Raw genomic sequence first — 16,036 nt, 5'->3', positions numbered from 1 at the left:
TTTCTTTTTTATTTTTGAGGTCGACAAAAGCGAGGCTCTTGCTCCTACGTACCCTCCATCGAAGAGGAAATCAGACCTACGTAGTTCTTTTTAAGGGTGAATCAAGCGATTCTTTTTACTTGGAAGGTGATCATTTTAAGGCGTTGGACCTTAAAAATGATCCATTTACTTGGTAAGAAAAACTGAGATATTGAACTTTCAAATCCTTTTTGGTGATTTTTTTTGTGGACGAGCTTAACTTTGCGAGTTGATTTTAGCCTTAGTTTCACTTTAGTTATTAGTCAATTCAATTAAGAAAGAGAAATCCCAAAGAGAAACGTCCGATTGATTTTTTCGCTTTATTTTACTAAAAGGTATTTTTTAATTATTATATTATTATTTTACCTCTTTTTTGATTTCCAACGTGGTTACGGCACGACCAAACGGTCGGATTTCATTTTAACGGAAATTAACGGACATTACAAATCAAATGATCGGTGGAAATATATTTTATTTTTTGATTAGGCGAGAAATGGCTTAAATAAATTACTGAAGCACATAAAAAGGGGGTACGGAAAGTAAATGACACGAGAATAAAAATACACGAAACAAATGGGGACCACCACGGGTACATAGAATGAATTGAAAAGCTCGATTAGGGGTACTTACCGGTTGAAGACCGAAGAACAATGAAGAACGAACGATGAATGACGAAGAACGGTTGAAAATCTTTGCGTAATTACCCACGGAAACGTTACGGAAGCGCCTCGGCTTGGATTTTCTTCACGGAAACAATTTTCCTCAGCAATTTCAAGTGAATACGAAGTGCCAAGAAGGCTGAACCCTTTTCTTCTTCACTTCTCCCCCTATTTATAGCAAAATAGGGGAGGAGCTTGCCACCCAGCTCGCCCAGGCGAGCCAGGTTGCTTCCTCCAGAAGCAACCGCCTTCTGGAGGAAGAATCTGGAAGGCCCAAGTGGGTCTGGTTGCTATTTGCACCCCCTTTTTACTAAATACACCCCCTTTTTCTTTTTTTGGTGATTCTTTTTCCGTAACGTTACGAAACTTTACGAATTTCGTAACGATACTTATTTTCTTTCCGTAAGGTTACGGAACCTTACAGATCATGTAATTACTCTTTTTTAGCTTTCGAAAAAGTTACGGAAACTCACGGATTGCGTAACAGTACTTCCTTTTGATTTCCGTCACGTTACGGAATTTCACGGATTGCGTAACAACGCTTCCTTTTGATTTCCGGCATGTCTCGGGACTACACATATTGTGCAACAAAGGGTGCCAAGTACTTTGAAGCGGTCAATTAAAGGTTGCATGCCATCAAGCAATAGTCCCCGGACGAAATTAGGGTATGACACCCTATGATCAATATTTCAGTTGATTGATTCAATGTCGAATGGCTCCACTGCCGCCATCCAAAATTTTCAAGTGACTAAATCAAACAAAACATACACTCAGAGGGAGTCCCCAAAGAGATTTGCAAAAAGAAAGGATGAGGTCTCATGAGTTATCACGTCTTTCAGAAAGAGATAGACAATCTGTGTTTTCCACAAAAAAAGGAAAAAAAAAACAAAAACAATCAAATCAAAATCAAAATCACTAAAATAGGAAAGAATGTCATGAGCATTACACAATTTTCATTATTCAAAACCTTTTACATTTTACTGCATTTCAATATGAAGGTTGCATCCATCTGCATCCCAAAAATCATGTTAAGTTATAAGTGCATAGGTTTCTCCTTATATACCAAATTCCCAAATCTAATGTCCTATCTTTTGAGTTTAGGATGAGAAGCCCTCTCAAAGAATCAACCTCTTGCTTTCTCATAAGGTTAAGCCCTTTGGTACTAGTACCTATTGACTTGTTTCGTAGGACTCAACGTCCTTTCCTTTATCCTTCATAGGACTCAAAGTCCTCGCCTTCATCTTTCATAGGACTCAAATTCCTCGCCTTTATCTTTCATGGGACTCAAAGTCCTTGCTTTTACCTTGCATAGGACTCAAAGTCCTTGCCTTTATCTTTCACAGGACTCAAAGTCCGTGCTTTTATCTTTCATAGGACTCAAAGTCCACGCTTTTATCTTACACGGGACTCAAAGTCCTCGCTTTTATCTTTCACAGGACTCAAAGTCCTCGCTTTTATCTTTCACAGGACTCAAAGTCCTCACTTTTATCTTTCATAGGACTCAAAGTCCTCCTCGCTTTTATCTTTCACAGGACTCAAAGTCCTCGCTTTTATCTTTCACAAGACTCAAAGTCCTCGCCTTTATCTTTCATAGGACTCAAAGTCAAAGTCCTCGCTTTTATCTTTCATAGGACTCAAAGTCCTCTGTCTTTATGCTTTCATAGGACCCAAAGTCCTATGTCATTTACAATTACAAGACTTCAATATCTTCAGTCTTTTACATTTACAAGACTTCAATGTCTTATGTCTTTTACACTTTATAAGACTTCAACGACTTCTGTCTTTTATAGGACTCAATGTCCTTGTCTTTGTGCTTCTTAGGACTCAATGTCCTCTGTTTCTATGCTTTGAAAAAAAAAACTTCAAATGTCTTATGCTCTAAAGGACTTTAATGTCTTCCATTTTACGTTTTATAGGACTTCAATGTCCTTTTGTTTACATGTTTCACTTCCTTGGTTTTCGCCAGTTACCTAGTCAAATAGCAAGGTCACTCGAACGAAATTAGTGTCCTTATCTTTACTTTCCTTTTATTTCCAATAAAAGATAAGTAAAGAGGGACAACTTTCATACCCTAATTTAGTTCGGGGACTATCGTTCGTTGATCTTTTGATCCTTGCTAGTCACTTGGGCCCCTAAATGACTTCAAGGTGAAGGAACCAACTCGCCTAGGCGAGCTGGTGACTTCAAGACTAAGCCTTAGCTCGCCTAAGCGAGCTGCCATTGTCCCAAGTGCCTTTTTTCTGTAATTAGGCGTGAAGGGGAGGCTGAGAGGGGGTTCCAAGGTTCAAAAGGTGAGGGAATTGAGAGAAGAGAGAAAGAAGAAGAAGAAAGAAAAGGAAACGAAGTTGAGGCGCTACCGAATCACGACCACAATTAATCCCTACATCGTTCCTTGTTTGTTGTTCTTCATGCGACCGTCGGTTAGTTTTGTTTTTAAATATTTGAATGTGATATATGTACCCTTAGGGGTCCCCCTTGTTATTATGTGCACATTCATCTTCTCCATCTATCATCGGCGATCTCATTTTTCTTTGTAAAATTCAATCTTAACCAATCACTAGTGTTGTAAAATTGTCTTTAAAAGAGATTGAAAGTTAATAAACAAAACCAAGATAAAACCATCTCATAACTAACTTCTTTTTATCAAATATCACTTGAAATCGTTTTAGGGTCCAACGCCTTAACGATTCTCTTCGCTTTTCTAAATTTAAAACATCGTTTCAAGGTCCAACACCTTAAATGACTTTTTGTTCACAATTAAAATAAATCTTTCAAAAACATAAAATCAATTTAACACACAAAGATTCAGACTTAAAGAACTACGTTGGTTTGAATTCCTCATCGCACCTGAGGATACGTAGGAGCAAGGGCAACAACCTTGTCGACCCCAAAAAATAAAGAAACATAAAAAGGGAAAATACATAATTTTGAAGTCACATTACGCACACTCGATTAAAGGTTGTCGTCCCTTGTGATGAGCGTGTGGGATGCTAATACCTTCCCCATGCGTAAACAACTCCCAAACCCTTGTTCTCAATATTCACAGACCTCTTTTTGGTTTTTCTAACGTTCTCCTGGAATAAAAGTTGGTGGAAACTCCGCTCATTTTCTCCCTTGGAGACGAATGCACTTTGGCTCATCTATTTTTCCTTCGTCGTCCTGTCGTGAGGTATGTTGCGACAGCATGCATGATGCGCTTAGCGAGTATCTGGTACTCGCTTAGCCTATGGTGGCTTGCTCAGCCGATAAATCTACTGAAGTTCTAGAGTTGAGGTTTGGCTTGGCAAGTTTGCCTCGCTTAGCGAGTGAATATGTGTGCGCTAAGCCTGCCCATGTGCGCTATGCCCAATTTAAAAACATTTTCAAACAGATAAGTTTTTCGGCTTAGTGAGAATACAGAACAGGAAGTGCACACTTAACGAGTAATCTCGCACTAAGCTCAATTAGCAAAAAATTTATGATAGAGAGATATTTAGGCTTAGCGCAATCTTCCAACTTAACGCATGGGTAAAATGGTTTATGCGCGCTTAACGTGCAACAACAAAATTGAAACATAGCCTATTTCATCAACAAAAAACATACTCAATTTGAAATTGAACTTGATCTAATTATCAATATAACATGTATTATGCCAGCAAGTTCAAACAATCAAGGTATAAGGCATCAAGCACAAGATCAGAAAACTATGCAAGTATCTAAACAGTATAATTTAAATAGCATAAAAGACATGTATATAGAAAAGAAGAAAAGGTTAGAAATTCTAGGTCACGAAGCGCTTCTTTAACATCACTAGCTTGACACAAAGGACCCTCACGGGTCATGAAGCTCTATGATGGTGGGTGTTGCTAAGTCAAAGAGGTTGAAGGAAACCTTTTTATCCTACACACTCATCTCCAGATGGCCTTTTCCCATGTCCACCACACAATTGGCAGTGAGCATGAAAGGTCAGCCCAAAATTAGGGGAGTTTCAATGTCCTCCTCGATGTCCATTATAAAAAATTCTACTGGGAAGGTGAACTGCTCTATCTTAACTAAGACATCCTCAACTACACCATAAGGTCGCGTCATTGAGCAATCTGCAAGATGCAGTGTCATTCTAGAATGGACCACCTTGAAATTTCCCAGTCTTCTGCACATGGAAAAAGGCATTAAGTTGATTCGTGCCCCTAAGTCAATGAGAGCTTTACCCACTGAAGTTTTTCCTTTGGAGCATTGGATAGTCACCATCCTAAGATCTTTAAATTTTTGCGGCAGGATACTCTAGATCACAGCGCTACAGTTTCCTTTCACCTTAATGCTCTCATTATCAATGTATTTTCCCTTCTTAGATAAGAGATCTTTCACGAATTTTGCATACATCGACATTTGCTGTAACGCTTCACCAAAAGGGATGGTGATCTTTAGTTTCCTAAAAATATCAAGAAAATGACCAAAATACATGTCTTTGTCTTTTCTTGAAGGAATAAAAGGATAAAGAATATCTTTGGCAGGTACAGCTGGTGCTTCCTTCTTGCCCTCTCTGACTAATTGGTTCTTGGTCTTTGAGTTCAAGACATCACCATCACTCTCTTTAGCACTATTTTTTTATTCTTCCACAGCTTTCTTAGTATTCTTTTTCTCTTTTATTTTTCTCTCATCTATTTCCACCTTCTTTCCCACTTCCTCTACATTCTCATTTCTTTCCAAACTCCCTTTTACCTAGCTTCTGGTGAAGATCACCTTGCATTCTTCCTTAGGATTCTAGATAGAGGGTCCTTATGACTAGTACCCTCACCATTAACCCTAGATGAATGATGACTCACATTGGTTCCTAAGTTATGGTTCTTTGTTGTAGGGGGGTTTGTAAAAGGTAAAATCTAGGGTTCAAAAGAACTCAACATAAGCGTGATAAGCAAGAAGATAGTATTATGTAATTACAAGATAAACTAGGCGTGACTAGTAAAGAAAATAAGCTATGAAAGTAAGCAAGAAATTAAAGTGCAAGAAATATAAACTAGGCGGATCCTAAGAGTGTTTAGATGACCACATTTAAGGTTCCCAACAAAACACTCACTATCCTAAGGGAAAATTGCCTAAAATTATTACACAAAAATGGAAGTTTGGTAACCTATTGGAGGCTCCCAACACAATGCCAATGAAAGGCCTTTTTGTTACAAAATTTGAAAGCAATGAAGGTAAGTAAATTGCCAATTACAAAATTACAAAACAGTCCTCTCTTTGGTGGTTGTGCTCTCTTTGGTGATTCACTCCATTTGGAGTGCTTCTTAGTCCAATAGCTCTTAAGGTGGTTGGCCCCTTGCTTCTTGAGTCAAATTCTTCAAGGGATGGCACCAATCATCCTTTCCAATTCCCTAGATGCCAACTCACAAACAAGGAAACAAAAAGACAAGCAATAACCAAAGACCAAAAAATGAAATGAAAGATAAACCAATAGAGACTTAACAAGACAAATTTTCAAGGATTATTCAACAATTAAAGGAATTAAAAGCACATAAAAGTAAGCTAGGACTCAAAGAGAAACATAGAATGGCTTTAGAGTAGAGTAAAAAAACTATAAAAAAAGACTCAAGAAACCTCTAGTTTTGGCACTTGTTTTCACACTAATTTTCAATTGAAATTTCAGAACTAAGATTGGTATAAAATAGGCACCAATTATAGAACAAATTTCGAGCCAAAACAACAAGCACACTTCCCTTTCACTTTTTTTTCCTAAACACTGATTTTCCTGTCAACTTGTGTTATTTTTCATATTTTTTCCATTTATCCAAATCACTTGGTTCTTTTTTTAAATTTTTTCCAAATGTCTAGAAAATTCATTAAACATTCAGCTCAAAATTCGTAGTGACCAATTCCCAGTCATTTTTACAAGTTCGTATGTTCAAGCTGCCAGCACCAGCGATTTCAACCTAGAAAACAAGAGTATTGTTTATGTTGCTAAAGGCTGGGATAGTTACAATTTGTGTTTGCTTATGCTCAATTTTCTTGAATAACACAATTCAAGAGAGCTTAAGACTTATTTTGATTCACAAATCCAGCCACAAGCACAACACAATTTCTTCATAGGCATCATATAGGAAACCTATAAAACAAAACAAAGTTCAACAACAAGACTACTTCTAGGGATTTATTTAGAGCATGTTATGAACTAAATAACATGCATGAATTAGACTCAAAATTCAAAAGATAGCCTAAGAATAGCTAGAATACATGAACAATGTATCTAGAATTCAATCAACAAAATCAAAATTCAACATAAACATAGAACATAATGTGACAATTATTATGACTAAACATGACTCTAAGACAACATGGATAAGAGCTTGAAGGTAGGAGAAGATGTGTGCAAGGAGAAGGAGCACAAAATTTTATGCCTCTAATGATGTCTGAACCTTGAAGTGTAATTCTCAAATGATCAAAGTTGAAAAAATGCACACACAAGGCCTCTATTTATAGCCTAAGTGTCACACAAAATTGGAGGGAAATTTGAATTTCTATTCAAATTTCACTTGAATTTGAATTTGTAGAGCCAAATTTGGAGCCAAAATTTCTCTAATTATGATTAGTGAATTTTAGATATGGTTCAGCCCACAAAATTTGAGTACCATCATTTTTTTCAACATTCTCATATCATCACATTATAAATTAAACTCATAATGTATTCTTCATAACACATCAAACCTTTCAGTAGATAACTTTCAATTCATTATCAAATATATAACTTATTCACATACATCACACCTTAGTATAACCATGTCAACCATAAACCAAACAATCTTTGTCGTAGTCCACTATGATGCCTATGTAGCCGATTGTAACATTGGCGAAGAGTTTAAGAGCGAAAAAAATGTACTTGTTTCTATGAAGAGAGGCATGACCTTGAATTCCTTGAAAAGAAAAATCCAACAAAAGATGGGCCTAAACCGAGATCAAAGCATAACAACAGTCATTTATCGATACCCCCGTAACTATCGAACCAGGCATGTTCAGTTACCATGTTGTTACCATCAATGACGATGAGGATATTGACAACATGTTCAATGTTTATTACCGACATGAATGCATAAGTTGCTTTGAGTTACTCATACAATACAAACAACAACCTTCTTCTACCACTAATGTTGAAACAACTAATCCATCACCACAAATTCAACAAACACAATATACTGACTATCATACTGAAAGCCAACATGAAGGTCCATCTTCTTACACACCAAATCCATGCATGCCCACAAATGATTGTTACATCCCCCATTTTTAACTTGTTGAATTTAGTGCACACATTAGCTCATACACACAGCTCTTAGTGGATCATCAGACTACTGTGTGATGACACCCCAACTTTTGAAACTAAATGAGCCCTCCAACCTAAATGCCCAACCAAACTACTAGAATCCATGTTGCTCAATCTCAAAGAAACGAAATGTCACACGACCATCATGCTGAAAATAGGTTGCCAGATGAAGTAGTTGGTGACTTCAGTGACAATGAAAAGGAAATTTTGGCGATCAATGATGACAACAACATCAACGACAACGACAATAATGAAATCCAATTTCTTTTCCAACCGACAACAACTGAAAATGTCTAATGTCCATATTTAAATTACACTAATGTTGGTGACAACCAAGTGGCTAAGAACCCTAACTATAGGCATTTTTTGGACCTACCACAACAATCTGAATTGTAGGATGGTGAGCTATATGGTAGTCAGCATGAGTAAAAATGTAAAAATGTAGCACATTAAGAACCATGTCACTTTCAAACACAAGAGGTGTGCAAAAGATACATGGGTCTTGTATTGTGTTAGTCGATGAATACGACTAACTTTTGTGTATAAAAACTGTGTAAATTGTATCAAACTTCCCCAGTTTATGGTTATTTTGTAGTGTTATAAGTATTTTCTATTAAGTATAGGTAATAAATACTTAGTACTTCCATTTTGTGTGTTTAATAATCATTTTCTCTCAATTTTAGGTTAATTAGGCAAGCTTTGAAAAGTGTTGTTTTTCACCTTCTCGCTAAGCCAATTCGCTGGCTTAGCGAGCGTCCGCTAAGCGCAACACTCATTGGCTAAGTGCAAGGAAGAATCTGGAAGAAGATGAGTTGTACATGTTTGCTAAGCACACCGCTTCATCTCACTAAGCGCACCGCTTCAGTCCATCCGCTAAGCGAGAAAGGCACACGCTAAGCCGAAATTCACTAATGTGCGCTAAGCGGTTCAGAATTGCGCTAAGTGCACGAGCACGAACAAGGCCACCTATTTAAGCCTAAAATTAGATTTTGTGAAGGGAGTTTGGGCTGAGAGCTGAAGCTTTGCATGTCTAGTGATTCTAGAGAGAGAAAGGTCTAAGTTCCAAAGAGTTTTGAGAGATTTTGCTGTGTGAAGATCTGTAGAGACCAGAGCTTGAAGAGGAAGTTGTTCTGAGAGCTTGAGATGCGTTTGTGAGTGGTTGTGAGATCCTAGAGGTGAAGGAAACATCCTCACCACTTGTATTTTTGCAATCTTTCATCTTGTTCTTCTCTTTGTTGTAAAGGAGGCTTCCTGGTTATGGAAAGCTAAAATCCTCTGTTGGATCTTCCCTGTAGGTACTTGATGTAAATATCTTTTTATCTATTTAATGATATTTTGTGTGTTCTCTGTGCTATCAGCTTTTCATTCTAGTATGCCTTTACCTTGATCACGTAGATGCATGCTTTGTTAGGGTCATTCAACAGTGGAAACTGGTCTGATTCTAATGACCTTGATAGGACAGGACTAAGTTGTCGTACTATCACGAGGAATCGGGTGCGATAATTTAGTTGTAGTATGTTTGTCTTAATGCGGTCCTGGTTGAGTTTAGTCCCTCAAGAGGAATCTGAGGATGATGCTTCATCAGGATTAGGCTAAACTATTATGCGGAATCAGGGTTTAGCATCTCAGGAGACACCATAGGAACACATGAGCATTGTTAGATAGAAAATATCCTTTTAGCATCAGGCACCTATTAGGAAGACCAACGCGTTTTCTACTTGTTTTTACACATCATTTCTCTCGCGTGATTTTCCTTTTTGCATAGATAGTTTACATACCTGTTCATATTCACACTTAGATTTTCACACCAGACACCTATTTACTGAAATAGATTACCAAGTAACACAAGTTCCCCGAGAGTTCGATACTCGGTTCTTACTATTTTATACTACTTGTGCGATCCGGTGCACTTGCTGAAAGCGAACATATTGTCGAGCTGAGGGGTGTCAATGGAAACTTAGAGCGTCAAAATGCAAAAATTTAAAAATTTAGGAAATTAGAATGATTGAAGGGCCTCACAAATGCATCATGCCCACCATTTCACAAGATCACAATAAGATGGATTCCAAACTCAGGCAAAAATATCCTTGCAATGGTTGAAGAAAATGAGCAACTAACTGTTCCAACATTCATCGCATTCATTGGACAAGAATGCAGCTACACCATCACATATCGAAAGGCATGGCTAGTAAAACAATGGGACCTCGATAAGGTATATGGTAATTGGGAAGAGTCATACAACATACTTCCCAAATATGTACAAGCATTGGATTTATTCATCCCTGGAACAATTGTCATAATTCAACCAAAACCTACACTAGATGAGTCGGGCCAACCAATTCCAAATAAAGTCATATTCCATCGACTTTTTTTGTCATTCAAGGCATGCATTGATGTGTTTGCATTCTGTAAACCCTAGGTGCAAATAGATGGAACATGGTTTTATGGACGATAGAAAGGGAGGCTATTAATTGCAATTGCTCAAGATGGGGCAAACAACATATTTCCATTAGCATTTGCCATTGTCGAGGGCAAGATAGCAGATGGTTGGAAATTTTTGTTTTTTGTAAAACTTGAGAACCCACGTCACACAACAACACGGTATATGCCTAATCTCCAATAGGCACAAGTCAATCAAAAGTGCATACAGGAAACCAGACAATGGGTGGACAACAAACAACTCATCGCATGTGTTCTGCATTTGACACATTAGGCAAAACTACAAAAAAAAAAAAACAATTTAAAAGTGAGGACAAAAGGAAAAACGTCTTGAGTATAGGTAAGATATTTTTAAAAAATTTAATTCACATTATTCTATTATTAAAGTTAAACTGACAAGCAAATTTACATTTTTTTTCAAACAAGGTATGCCATGACCCAACTAGAGTTTTTCGTCACTACCACATGTTACAAGAAGACAACCCACACGGCACTGCCTGGCTTGATCAAATTCCAAGGGAGCAATGGACTGTGGCATGGGATGATGGAAAACGGTGGGGACACATGACCGCTAATTTTGCAGAGTCACTGAACTCGGTTCTAAAAAAATGAGAAATTTTCCAATCACTACCTTGGTCAAAGCCACATATGAGAAGTTAAACAAATATTTTGTCGACTGTGGGACTCGAGCTAATGCAATGATTGCCTCCGAACAAGTTTACACACTCATTGCGGCCAAGTTCATCAATGAAGAAGAAACTAAGTCTTAACACTCACTTTGTTCAACAATTTGACCACCAGAGATTTGAGTTTCAAGTTGAGGAAAGAGTGAATTCGAGAGAGAGGCGTCGCATGGAAAAATTCACTGTGAGAATGGATCAAAGAATATGTGATTGTGGGAAGCCTCAAAGGCTACTCATGTCATTATTGCATGTAAGCACATCAATATAGATTATTTGTAATATGTACATCTAGTGTACACATTGGATTATGTGTCAAGTGTGTACAAAGTCTCGTTAGCAGGCATGCGTTATCACGATTATTGGCCACCATATGAAGGACCACAATTATAAGTCAATCTAGTCATGAGGAGAAATAAAAAAGGTCGACCAAAATCTATATGAATACAAACTAATATGGATGAGAGAGAAAGAGGTCAACCAAAATGTTACTCAATCTCCAGGCTAGTATGTCATTCCAAAAATAGGTGTCCTCATCATCGTGAAAATTCTAGTCAAGCAACTTAATTATTTTTTTTGTTTATTATTTATGTTATCAATGTATTTAATTTCACTCTATATATATAAATTAAAAAAAATTCTTCAACGGAAGTGTTTTTAACTATTTTTCTTTAATTAGACTTCTTTTAGAGATATTCTCACTTTATTATCTTCGTTAATATATTATCTAATTTTATTATTTTGAATTAATTTCCTTCATTTACATTATTTTTCTTTTAAAAAATTAATTTTTTTCTTAAAAAATACACATTGAGAATTTGGGTTGGGGACCCGAATTCTTAACATAAATTTGCAAAGTTTTTTGAAAATCGAAGTATAAATTCAGGTCTCCCAACCCAAATTTTCACTTTAAATAGTAAAATTGTATATTTGTGTAAATAAAAGGGGGAGATATGTATGTTTGTATATTTAATTGTTTTTATGTATGTTACTATAAAAAAATTTCAATCATTTCCCCATGCACTGCAACAGCATCAGAATACTCCTTATTCTCCCAAATCTTATCATTTTGTCTTTTCTAGAGACTCCATAACAACATTGTTATCCTCTTTCTTTGGCCGACCAGAAAAAGAAAAAAAAAAATAAACAAGCATTGCTATCCTCTGTTGTTCGCTTAAAATGTCGAACACTGCTTCAGCACAAGTTTCAGCTCCAATAATGCTATTTTCCATCACATCCCTAACATGAATATTATCCCAACATCCCACATTAGTATGGCTTAAGAATTTTGAAAAAAAAAAACAATATAACATCTAAAAGTTAAAGAGGACAGAAAGATAATTCCAATAACTTTCACCATGGTTAACAAATTTAGAGGTTTAATTATTTTTCACACATTTAACATTTGTCAAAAAATATTACATGTTTTTCCTCCAACTTATATTACTAGACATTACTTAACTTACTAATATTCCCTTTTCTTTATGTAAATTTATAGATAGTGATATCACAATTATCTTTATACTTTTTCATTGTTTAAATATAAAACTTATTATACTCCTTTTAATAATTTTAAAATACAAATAATTGTACTCATACTTCCAATCTTGATATTTATGATAAACAGTCGAATCAACAAAATATAAATACGCATAAAAAAATCAACAAGATATAAATATATATAGAGGGCAATTAAAAGCTTTTTTATACCATAATTATTATTTTCTTAAAAATATTTTTCATCAAATTGCCACAATTTTTTAATTCTCCTTTCATAATAATAATAATGATAATAATAATAATAATAATAATAATAATATCTCTAGTACTATATATGAAAAAGAAGATAACATTTTATTGATCTTAATTATAAGAAATATATTTTTTTTTAAATTTTCTTTTTACTCTTAATTAATAGTGAGGTCTATTAATGACACTTATTTTTTCATGAAAGTGGGAGTATTTATTGAGCCATCAATGATGGTTGAAAAATTATTTTTTCAAAAATAATCATCACTCAAACTATTTAATGTGATGGATAGTCTTAAAATATAATTAAAATTTATGACAAAATAATCAATCTACTTTTATTGGTCTTTATGAATTATGTCATAATTTCTTATACATAGGAATAGAGGTAATAATAATAATAATAATAGTAATTAGGAGATGGTGTTGGAGGTTAAGTGGAGGGGTAGTTTTGTTGGTTTGAGTCTTTTAGGAGGTGCATGAACTAAAAAAGAAGGTACAGCAAGTAATTGCCTCTATCTACGTACGTACATACACATGTTTGGCTGGAAAAGAAGGAATAGCTTATAGGTATAGGTCATTCACATTCTCAATGTTTGTTTACATAATTAGCATTAACATCAACATTTCCATTGGAATGAGCTTACTACAGGGATCCTCGTTTTATGTCACCAAACGCCAGTCAATTTGAATATGACATTTAGACCCAAAATTCTGACCAAACAGGTCATGTTTTACCTGAAACAAAAAAAGAATATATATACATTATACCGTTACTTGTTCATGGCAAATAGTACTACTTCATAAGGATTTTCTTCATATGGTTATTCCCTTTTTCTTAAAGTTATTCCATCCACCAAAAGGTGACCTTGGACGCCTCAATTTTCTTTTTTCTTTTTCAGAAAATTATTTATCAGCCCTCTAAAGTGAGCTAGTGGCAACAAAATTAAATAATTTGTAATAATGTTCAATCTTCCATTTAAGTAAAGTCGTTTACATTGCTTTGGCAATAATGAAATCAATTTTATATGTAACGGAAGCCTCTAGTGTTGGCCAATGATATACCATGAAATCAACGTTTTCATGCAATATGAAGAACATGATTAGGCATTGGTTGCGGCAAAGAACCATCAACAAACTTCAACTTATATACTCAACCCCAAAAGCTAGCTCAAGGGATGAGGATTGTCCCTCACTTATATACTCTTATATGGCTTTATCTTTAGCCAATGTGGAACTTTTTCCAATACACCCCATCAAGCCCAGCACTTCTTGGACTTGGTGCCTGGATAACAATGGTGGGTGACCCTTTTTGAATAATATTGTATATGCTCTAATACCATGTAAAACTTATGGCATAACATATTCTAAGACCCCAGAAAAGAAGCTCGAAGAAGAAGACAAAAGAAATTTTTCTCATTACTTAATTCAATAATGAATACAGATTATATACGAGTTATCTTATAACAAATTAACTGACAGCTAAGATAATTATAACTACTCTAACTGAAATGAGAGAGAAGGCTAATATCCCCCCTCAAGCTGGGGAATGAATGTCATTTATACACAGCTTGGAACAGATAAAATGAAAAGCACCAGGAGCTAAAGTTGTTGTTGTGTAAACATCAGCAAGTTGTTTTGCTGAAGCAATAGACAAGAGTTTGATCAAACCCGAAAGCAGCTTGTCACGAATCAAGTGACAATCAATCTCAATATGTTTGGTTCTTTCATGGAAGACAGATTAGCTGCAATGTGGAGAGCTGATTTATTGTCGCATAACACTAAAGCAGGCTTTTGAATAATACCAAAGTCATGAAGCAAATATATGAGCCATTGAATTTCACAAGTTACAGTAGCAAGGGCACGATATTCGGCTTCAAAAGAACTTCTCGAGACTGTGGCTTGCTTCTTAGATTTCCATGATATAAGTGATGAACCAAGATAAACAGAAAAATCAGTAATGGATTTTCTAGTATCAATACAACCAGCCCAATCAGAATCGCTAAAGGCTTTGAGCTGAAACTCACTAGTAGAAGGAAAGAAAATACCCAAACTAGGAGCAACTTTAATGTATTGAAGAATACAATAAAGAGTCATGTAATGAGCAATAGTGAGAGAAGCAATGAACTGACTCAGGTGTTGAACGGCAAAGGTGATATCAGGTTTGGTATTTGTAAGGTATATTAACCTGACAATTAAGCGTCTATATGAAGAAATTTGTGTATCAAAAAGCAATGATCCAAATGATTGATGTAACCTGGTACAGTAATCAAAAGGAGTAGAAACAGGCTTAGAATTTAACATATCAGTATCGGTGAGAAGATCCAAAGCATACTTTCTTTGACAAATGTTAATACCAGAGGTTCCACGAGCAACTTCAAATCCAAGAAAATACTCCAAATTACCAAGGTCTTTCATCTTAAAAGTGTCATCCAGTAATTTTGTAATATGAGAAATAACAGAGAGATCATTCCCACTCAGAACAATATCATCAACGTAGATCAATAATGCAATGAATGAATTTTCTCTTTTCAAAGTAAAGAGAGAATAGTTAGTAACAGACTGTTTGAAGCCATGAGCCACAAGAAAAGTAGATAATTGAGCATACCATTGACGACTGGCTTGCTTTAACCCATAGAGAGATCTTTGTAACTTACAAACTTGACCAGGTTTAGTAGATTTCATACCTGGAGGTAGAACTATATACACCTCTTCATTAAGATCACCGTGTAGGAACACATTATTGACATCAAGCTGTTTGATAAACCACTTATTTGAAGCAACAAGTGCCAACAAAATTCAAACTATAGTAATTTTGGCTACTGGAAAAAAAGTATCTAAATTGTCCAGGCCTTCAATTTGGGTATAGCCCTTAGCAACCAAGTGAGCCTTATACCGTTCAATAGAGTCATCTACATTATGTTTGATCTTGTACACCCATTTGCAACCAATCACATTTTTTTGCTAAGGTAAATTAGTAAGCACCCATGTATGATTCATTTCTAAAGCAGAAATTTCATCATGCATAGCTCGAACCCATGAATCATGTTTACAGGCTTAAGTATAAGACTTAGGTTAGAATTAGCAGAGACATTAAGAATAAAGTTGTGATAGTGGGAAGAGAGCTTATTATAGGAAATCACATAGGAAATAGGATGTTTGGTGCCTGAATTATTAGTGGAAATGGTTGGTGTGAAATT

General features: G+C 35.6%; 1 protein-coding gene across 1 annotated transcript; it reads right to left on the bottom strand.

Moving 5' to 3' along the window:
* Window positions 1-14,528: 14,528 nt before the first annotated feature.
* Window positions 14,529-15,521, bottom strand: LOC102659871 (uncharacterized mitochondrial protein AtMg00810-like). Its single transcript, XM_006577443.1, has one exon. The coding sequence runs from the start codon at window positions 15,519-15,521 to the stop codon at window positions 14,529-14,531; it is 993 nt and encodes a 330-aa protein (XP_006577506.1).
* Window positions 15,522-16,036: the final 515 nt, after the last annotated feature.

Source organism: Glycine max, chromosome 3 (genome assembly GCF_000004515.6).
Source record: "Glycine max cultivar Williams 82 chromosome 3, Glycine_max_v4.0, whole genome shotgun sequence".
NCBI classification, from domain to species: Eukaryota; Viridiplantae; Streptophyta; class Magnoliopsida; order Fabales; family Fabaceae; genus Glycine; species Glycine max.
The sequence above is the reverse complement of the archived record's forward strand: the minus strand, read 5'-3'. Positions and strand labels throughout refer to the sequence as shown.